Source organism: Melitaea cinxia, chromosome 12, assembly GCF_905220565.1.
Source record: "Melitaea cinxia chromosome 12, ilMelCinx1.1, whole genome shotgun sequence".
Lineage (NCBI taxonomy): Eukaryota > Metazoa > Arthropoda > Insecta > Lepidoptera > Nymphalidae > Melitaea > Melitaea cinxia.
The window spans coordinates 12,723,461-12,732,811 of NC_059405.1; the positions used below are offsets into that span (position 1 = coordinate 12,723,461).

Below are 9,351 nucleotides of genomic sequence, written 5' to 3' on the forward strand. Positions count from 1 at the left end.
TTAAACGACTCAACCAATTTTCATCAAACATATCTAAAAATACTCGATCGTAACTCACCTTTCATACAAAAAAAAAAACTAAATTGAAATCGCTTCATCCGTTCGCGAGCTACGGAGCCACAGACAGACCGACAGACAGAGAGACAGACAGACAGACACGTCAAATATATATATATATATATATATATATATATATAACACCCCTCTTTTTGCTTTGGGGGCTAAAAATGAATATTGTTAAGCGCACAACTCGAGAATGGCTCGACCAATTCGGCTAATTTATCTATACTAATATTATAAAGAGGTAAAGTTTATAACTTTGTTTGTATGTAGGGGGTAATCTTCGCAAATACTGATCCGATCATGAAAATTCTTTCACTAACAGAAAGCTACACTATTCAGGAGTGCTATAGGCTATATTTTATTGTAATTGAACAAAAAATTCAGTAAATAAGAAAAAGATTAAAATATAATATCAAAATGGTAAATAAACTAGCGCCATCTATCGCTATTAGAAAACAATTTATTAGTCTTTTGACGTTATTAATTTAGTCTTATTTTAGTCTATCGACGACGTTTTCTCTATTTTTGATAGATGGCGTTGGAGCAACATATTATTTATTTAAGTGCTATAAAATTTCTTCTTTAAAGTATGCTATTTGGTTCTGTAATTTAAAATAATAAATACAAGGGAGCAACATATTATTTATTTAAGTGCTATAAAATTTGTTATTTAAAGTATTTTATTTGATTCTGTAATAAATAAATATAAAATAATAAATACACGATATTATTACGATTTTATTATCGCTGTAGGCGCCCGCTGCCGTAACTCGTAAGCCGCTGTTACGCGGGGGGACAATTGGACAATGCGCATCATGTATCACGCATCGCATGACCGTTTTATTGTTTTTTATTAAACGGTTTTATTTAGCTCACCCCGTTTGTTTTATTTTTTATTTATTATTTATTCTTGGGTCAAATTTAGTAATTCAAATTTCACCCTCTTCCTGTCAACCGATTAATCTGAAATTTTGTATACACTTTGGATTTTGGTGACAATACAATTATGTTTATTCATTATCATTATAAATTCAAGATGGCCGCCGCTACAAAATGGCGGATAACGTAGGTTTTATCAATCCCATCAATATGGGTATCAAATGAAAGGGCTCAACAAGCAGAATACAATATACTTTAAAAAAATTGAAATCCAAGATGGCGGCCGCTACAAAATGGCGGATAACGTAGGTTTTATCAATCCCATCAATATGGGTATCAAATGAAAGGGCTCAACAAGCAGAATACAATATACTATAAAAAATTGAAATACAAGATGGCGGCCGCTACAAAATGGCGGATAACGTAGGTTTTATCGATCCCATTAATATGGGTATCAAATGAAAGTGCTCAACCAGTATAATCAATGTACTATATAAAATTAAAATCCAAGATGGCGGCCTCTACAAAATGGCGGATAACTTAGGTTTTATCAATCCCATCAACATGGGTATCAAATGAAAGGTCTCAACAAGTAGAATACAATTTACTATGCAAAATTGAAATCTAAGCTGGCCGCCGCTACCAAATGTCTGATAACAATTTTTTATCAATCCCACCAATATGGGTATCAAATAAAAGAGCTTAACAAGAAGAATACAGTGCACTATACAACCTCAATATTTAAGATGGGCCTTGCAATAATGAAGCACTAAATGAATTAAACAGAATGCGAAATAAAAACTAAAAACTAGAAAATAAAAATAGGTAAAAAAACTTTTTAAGTTAAACGGTTTTATGTTAAACATACATTGCAATGTTTAAGATAAATGTACTAAAAACCAAAAAATAATAAAATAGATACAGTCGTGGGAATTATAAACATATGCATAGACTAGACTAAAATAAAACCGTGGGGCACGTCAATTGTCTACAATCGTTGATTAAAATGTTTGTTTTGTAATGTTACACTATAATTAGGCAGTTGTTCAACCGACAACGATGGACGTGTGATAAGTAGGGCTAGAATGTGGAAACAAGCTAGCAAGCTCGATTATAAGCGAGTTTTAGGGTTTCATAGTGGTGAGCGAGTAGTACTTTTATCATATGTTTTGTCGATTAAAGACAAACTACGAGCAGCGAAACGATTCCTCGCCAGCCAGCAGTGTGAATGTCCAACGATAAACTAGTTGAAACATCTCTTTTATTTACATGGAGTGTATAACTATTGGAATTTCCATGAGCAAGAAAATAGTAAGTAATTTCCTCACCGTCTGCGGGCCAACTGCCTATTTTAACGACGAAGTAAACGATTCTTCTATCGCACATTAAGTCGAGTCGACCCCCCCCCCCCCCGGACAACTATTATCGTGTAAACCCCGTGGTTACGGAGATATCGTGGTTAAAGGTTTGAGGTCAAATTTTTAAATCGGAAAAAATTAACCTACCACCTTTGAGGTTAGAATAACGCTCGGCTCCGGCGCTGCGGGAAGTGCAGCCCTTCCGCACTTACGTGCAAAAGCACGCTCACTCATGCTTCGTTCCGCAGCGGAGGCTGCCCTCCCTCCGCGCCTCCGGTTTAAAAAAAACACTCTAGGGGTAGGGCAGACCAAGACCACGTGGACAGTGGGGTGCTCCGATTCGGTTTTTGGTATATTTCGAATTTCTATACCTATATTCTAGCACGCAATGTTACTAATTTTATTAGAATATTATGTCTGACGCGTTATTTTGTTTAAGTGTCTATTTGTCAGTCGTTAAAACTCAATACGTATCGTATGTTGATCTTGCAGTAGAGACCGTTTTTACGTACATTTGTTCGAAATAACGCCTGAAAGTCGTAGAACGGAGTATAAGTGCACTTCCCGCAGCACCGGAGTTAAGGTAGAGTCAGAAATAACAAAAATTTAACCTCCCGTAAATTAGAGGCCGGTTATGTACATAATAGCCCAAGCTTACATTATTCAAGCAACTATACCGTATTATGTTTATTCAAATACAAGCTAAGATAATGTTCGGTGTTTATCTTTGTCAATCAATTGGCAACATTTGTCAATGATAAATACAGAAATTTCACTGTCAAAGTCATTTTAACATTGACATTGATAATTTTGTTTTCAAAGCTATGAAAAACGATCGATTCAGTTGATCCCCTAAAAACTAAAAAGCTATGGAATAAGTGAATAGATTCATAAATAAACACGCAAATATTAACTTTAATAAAAGCTGTGCTCCTCACTATTCAAACCATAAAAGATTTCAAGGTAATTACAAAATCGAAATAATGAAATAATCGAAGTGTATAGTTGATATAGTTTATATAAGGTTATTAAATTATTTTCAGTTAGAGCGATATGTCTCGGTTTAGACGGCGACAGTATGACGGTTATATATCTGTGCCTAACGACGATAGTGGATTTTCGGATGCCCAGTTCGAAGCACCGCCTCAGAAGATACCTTGGAAAGCTTTAAGTTTAGCGGCATTTTTATTTATCGTTGGAACTTCGTTATTATTAGTAGGAAGTCTTATTGTAACTGGTCATATAGACACCAAATATTCCGACAGATTATGGCCAATGATTGTATTGGGTTGTATAATGTTCCTGCCTGGAGCGTACCATATGAGAATAGCATATTATGCATACAAAGAATATCCAGGATATAGCTTTGAAGACATACCAGAGTTTGAATAATATTGCTCTATTTAGAAAAATATTCAAGTGCAATTATTATGTTTAGTAAGGAATACACTGTATCATTTTGTTTTATAATTGTAATATAATAAAAAACATTATTCATTAGGCATATTTTATTGAGTGATCATAAATTTAATAAATAGAATGATAAATTCACTTTACATTTTGTAAGGATTTGAAGAAAATCTTTTGATTCTCAATGAATAATTAATACTTTTCTTCCTATCTAAATTCATTGCACATTTACCTATTACCTTTTTTACCCTTCTTTTGACTGACATTAGTTTGAGGAATTGGTACACAATGACCCGTTTTTTTTAAATGATCAAACAATTTATTCTTTGACTGGAAATCAGCTTGACAAACAACACATCTAAGATTCAGTGCACTACTGGAATCTTCAGTCTCGCTAGCTTTTGTCCGCAATGGCTTTCTTTCAACTAATTTTTTTGCTTTTATATTTCTTTGAGTCTTTGGTAAAGAAGGCCTATCTCTTGGAAATCCAACATCCCCTAGGGCGTCATCCGTAGGTGTTGTACTAGAAACTTCATATAAATTTTCCGTTGAAGTTTGAGATTGTGATCCTTTTTTGAGATTTGCTTCTTTCTTTGCCTGTATTTGACTCTTAAGCATATTAAACTTCTTAGCTTTCCTACTTCTAGAAGGACCCTCAATTTCATTAAAACTCATTTCATCATGACTATCGTTGCCCTCACTTTCAGGCATAGGTATAAATGACTTCTTTTTATTTTTCTTTTTCTTCTGACTCTTAGGCAAGGCCTGTAAAAAATTCGAATATATAATTTATGTTATATAAAAGTCAGTAACCTTTGTAAATTAATTTAATAAATAAAAAGCGACCACAACATTATTTATGAATATTAAGATAGTTATAAAAGTAGTTTTTCCATATTGTAAAGGTTGACTAATATTATTTATATGTATGTATATTTATTAATTAGTATGTTTCTTTAAGTATGATGGATATTTTATGTAATTTTATTTCAATAATAATGTAATCACGTTTTTAAAGTGAAATAAAGCATATACATGTACGCTTCAGTCTGTAATATCCCACTGCTAGGCATAGGCTTCTTCTCCATGTAGAAAAAATTAGAGCTTAATCCACCACGCTGTTCTAATGCGGTTTGGTGGATATATCCCTACTATGATTAACAATCAGCTGTACATTATAACAACCGGGATCGACGGCGTGACATGCTCTCTGAGACACAGTGGGGAGACCCATAAGGACTGCACAAATGGCCAGACAGGGAAACATCTGTATGGTCAATACAAATGTTTGTCTTGTGCAGGTATCTAACTTGCAATTGCCAGCGCAACAGCCACAATCCAGTGTTGTGGCCGTTGCGCCAACACATCGTCACAATATACATGTATATGTATTGTATTTATATTAAAATATAGACACCAATATATTTTAAATAAATTACCTGTATTTTGTCAGAATCATCACTTAAAGTCTCCCTAATGTCATTATCTTCTATATCAGAAGTTGAATTACCCATACCGTCATCTTCTTCTGTTTGTCCATTAATCTGTTCATTCTTAGTCATAGTCTCTTGCCTCCCTACATCTTCTTCAAAGTCAGAAATATTAATGTCATCATCCATGGCCATATTTGCGACATTCTCCTTATGTTTTTTACTATTTTCGTGATTTTCAAATGAATTAATATTTTTAAATAACTTATTACAAGCTGAGCAGTACAGGTTCCTCATTGCTGACTTATTCTTAGCTGATGATTTAGTTGCCTTTGACATTTCACTCACCTAAAATAGAGTTAAGTGTTTAGAAGTCTAATTTTAAAATAAAATATAAACTAGAACAAGTATAGGTAAAAAAATGATTATGTTTATGTATATAGAATGTAGAGTATTGTATTTTGTTAATAAAAATTTTTTTGGCTTCTGTTAATAAATTGGCTTTTATAAATTTAAACTTATTCTATTAATAAAAAGATAGAATAAGTTTAAAGTTATAAAACCAACATAGTAAAGCCATTTTTCAGTAATTAAATTTATGTAGTAAATGTTTTTAAACAAAACTCAACAATTTCTGTAAATAATGCTTTGCCCATAAAAACTAAGTTACATGCCAGAAGTAAGCCATGGCAGAAGAGTGGCCCTATCAAAAAAAAAAAAAAAAAGTTTAATAAAAAGTCCTACACCACACTGGTTTGTATTATATATACCATAAAATAAAAATATCTTAGCAAATTACTTCTTCAGTCTTAGAACTTTCTTCATTGCTGCTTTCCATACCACCCTCGCTTATGGTGTCGTCGTCGGAAGACAAACCAAACTCTTCTGCTAACAAGGATTCAATCTCACTGAGTTTCTTCTGATACTCCTCACTTTGGAGAAAAGAGGACTCGCCTTCTTTCTTTTTAGCTTCTTCTATTTCTTTTTGTCTTTGAATTATCCTTTCTCTTCTTACCTGTTCAGCCTAAAAGTAAAATTATTATGTGTAATAAAAGAAAATAATAAAAATAAAATTTGGTAGACAAAACTATGTAAAAAACAACATTTTTAAATAAAATTGAACTAATATAAACTGTTGAATTTTTACCCTCTAATTGGATCTAGTTATTCAACTTTAAACAAAATGTTTTATCCTTTTCACCTTTGAAAGCTTCTATATTAGGGCTAGCTTAGATTAAAGAAGTATAAGATAAATGATTGCAGGTTTGTCTGTTACTAAATATTTTAAGCTTTAGGAAATTATTATGAATAAAATATTTTTAGTCATTTGAAGAAAAGATTAATTTTGCTTGCCTTCATATGATATTAAAGTGCAAATAGAATTGTGAGCAGTTGTGAAATAGAAAAAGAAAAAAATTCTAAATGGTTTAAATAAAGTCCTAATTTGAGTTAAATTTTTAATGAACGCACAGAAAATAAATAGTATTAAACAAAATATATGTTTTCTTTTAAGGAGGCTCTTATTTTTCTTTAAATAAAAATAAGAAAAATAGAATAATATTAAAAACGAAGAAAATCTTCCCTGGTTTTTATCATCTTTAATTTTTAGACGTTTCGTATTTTCAGTTTTGGTATCAATACAAACAAAGTTTTATTAAAACTAATTGATTATATTTTACCTTTCTTTTATTTTCCTCAGCCTTTTCTTGCAGTTGCTTTGTATGTTCAATAACTCGCTTGTCCTTCCTACGTACAAAGCTCACTAGCCTTCTTATCTCCTCATTCCTTTCCTTGCGAGCCTTCTGTCTTATTTTATTATTTTCTTTCTCCATCAATTTGATAACTCTACGGTTATCACCCTGTGATATTTCATATTGGTCTAACCATACATAACCTGGAATATATATATATTATATTTTGTTTTTCAAAACGAGAATAATTTTTGTGGTGAATATATATACTGTTACTGTATACATAATGAACAACAAATAAATAAATAATCTTCCACCAGTTTGAGTCCAAATGTAGAGCTGCAGTGGAGCAGATTATGCCTTAGCCTTTTTTTGCAGAAGAAAAAACTTCAGTCAGCAGTAAGAAAATAAATAATATGGACAAACAATTTTTTTTTTTAATTTTACGTTTGGCACTCATATTGGCTCTCTTTTAAAAATGTTAGATAAAAAGCTTATACGTACTTTTATTTGTGGAAAAGGACATCCAATAAGCATAAAATTCATGCACATCTTCGTAAGGAGTTTTGGAGTTTCCAAATTTAGGAATATTTGCCACATCTTCTGGGTCATCCAGAAAATCTGTCTCCTCAGAAGCCAATTTGGAGAATACCTTGAATATAAGAAAATTACAATGTCTACAATAGCAAGAAAATCTAATCAATAAATATTACTAGTTTTCCACTCATAGCTTCATCCACACGATTTAGACAATTTTGTCTGCTTGATAAATTATAGTATAGAATTTTCCTAGTAAATTAATTTTCAATTTGGTCCACTAGTTTTTGTGTTTATCAACATATTTACAATCAAATCTTTCCTCATTATAATATGAGTATAGTGCAATACTTGAAGACAAAAGAAGATCTCAGTAAGATTGCCTAAGTCTCAGTAAGTCTGGCGCGAACTTGGGAAGGCATATTGCCAGCAGTGGACTGCAATAGGCTGAAGTGAAGTATAGATTTGAAAATGCTGAAAAAAAATCCATCTGCGATTGCTGTGCTTTTTGTCAATCTGGAAGTGAATGCAGACATATGCAACTCACCTCAGAATAAACTCCATAGAATCCTTGGGGATCATCACCAAAGCCTTTGTAACAGGACGGACTAAAGTAGGGGTAAACATCAAAACTATCATCATTATAGGAACTGCCTGCACCACGTAACAATTGCTCGCGATGATTGTCATACCTGAAAATTTGTTTCAATTGAAATAAAAAATCAAAAATTCTCAGAGCATACTCTTTTAAATATTTCTTTATAAATTTCTAATAATACTCCATCCCTACCATGCTCTTTCTTGAGGATCAGAGAGTACTTCATAAGCGTTCTGCACTAATTGAAACTGCTCTTTCGCTTCTTGTAAATTGTCTAAGTTTTTATCAGGATGCCACTGCAGTGCGAGACGCCGATAGGCTTTTTTTATTTCCGATGCGCTTGCCTCGCGTGTAACACACAAAACTTCGTAATGGCACTTCATTCTTGTTGCATTATTAGTCTTATTTCAAAAAATATTCAATGAATAATCACGATTACTGTTTTCGCAAAAAATAATATAACCTGACCAGCAGCTTTACACTTATCTTAAGGAAATTGATTAAAAGCAATTATTGTTACACAAATAAATAATAGGAACTTAATTGTTTACGATAAAAATTGAGTTGATTAATTTATAATATACAAATATTATTGTGAACTAGTAATGATCGATGTCCAGTTAAACGACTCCATGCTCGTTTTTTTTTTGCTCATAACATTGGTGTTGGCATATTTAAAAAACAGGGTTAACCCAAACATTATTGTTTTGCAAATTCTTTTCAAAAGTAAAATTAAAAATATACCATATTCATTTATAAAGTTTTTAATGTAAAAAAATAATTGTATAGCTGAATATACAAGAAATTTAAACGGAAGAAGAAAAAACTTAAAATAAAAGTTTGATATTATAATTATTGCAGAAGTTTTAAGCATTGATCAAATTAAATTTATAAATTCATAACAATTTATTATTATTATTTTATTATACAATTTCTTTTTTTGTATTAAAATTGGGACAGAGTTCATTAAGGGTAACATTATATAGTGTTGAACAGATGTTTCCGGCTATAGTTTTATTATTGCAAGCATTAAAAATACTATATGTACCCCATGTAGGTAATTTTACGCATATATTTTTAACTGTATAAAATTATAACGTTTGATTAAACTCTGGTAGACCGGATGCGACCGTCAATAATACATTGCAACGGTATTATAGTAATAAGGGTTGGTAATTCATTACTGGACTGCTAGATGTCATTGAAGCTAGATTTTGAGATTTTTTTACAAACATTTTTTTTTATTTTTCGTAAAAAATGAACATTTTTTTTTCATAATAAGTATCCTATGTTACTTCTTATACCTCCAAGAATATGTGTATAGTTTCATGATGATCGGTCGAGTAGTTTTCGCGTGAAAGCGTAACAAACAAACTTACATTCAC

At 31.7% G+C, this 9,351-nt stretch overlaps 2 protein-coding genes across 2 annotated transcripts; one reads left to right on the top strand and one right to left on the bottom strand.

Annotated features, from left to right (window-relative positions):
• The first annotated feature begins 3,353 nt into the window (after positions 1–3,353).
• LOC123658257 (transmembrane protein 230) lies at positions 3,354–3,692 on the top strand. Its single transcript, XM_045593695.1, has one exon. The coding sequence runs from the start codon at positions 3,354–3,356 to the stop codon at positions 3,690–3,692; it is 339 nt and encodes a 112-aa protein (XP_045449651.1).
• A 101-nt stretch (positions 3,693–3,793) lies between these two features.
• Positions 3,794–8,620, bottom strand: LOC123658413 (dnaJ homolog subfamily C member 21). The gene is made up of 7 exons (XM_045593838.1): positions 8,159–8,620; positions 7,916–8,060; positions 7,336–7,483; positions 6,820–7,034; positions 5,940–6,164; positions 5,150–5,488; positions 3,794–4,475 (listed from the first exon to the last, which is right to left on the bottom strand). The coding sequence occupies exons 1-7, from the start codon at positions 8,347–8,349 to the stop codon at positions 3,939–3,941; spliced, it is 1,800 nt and encodes a 599-aa protein (XP_045449794.1). The 5' UTR covers positions 8,350–8,620; the 3' UTR covers positions 3,794–3,938.
• Between the last annotated feature and the right edge of the window lie 731 nt (positions 8,621–9,351).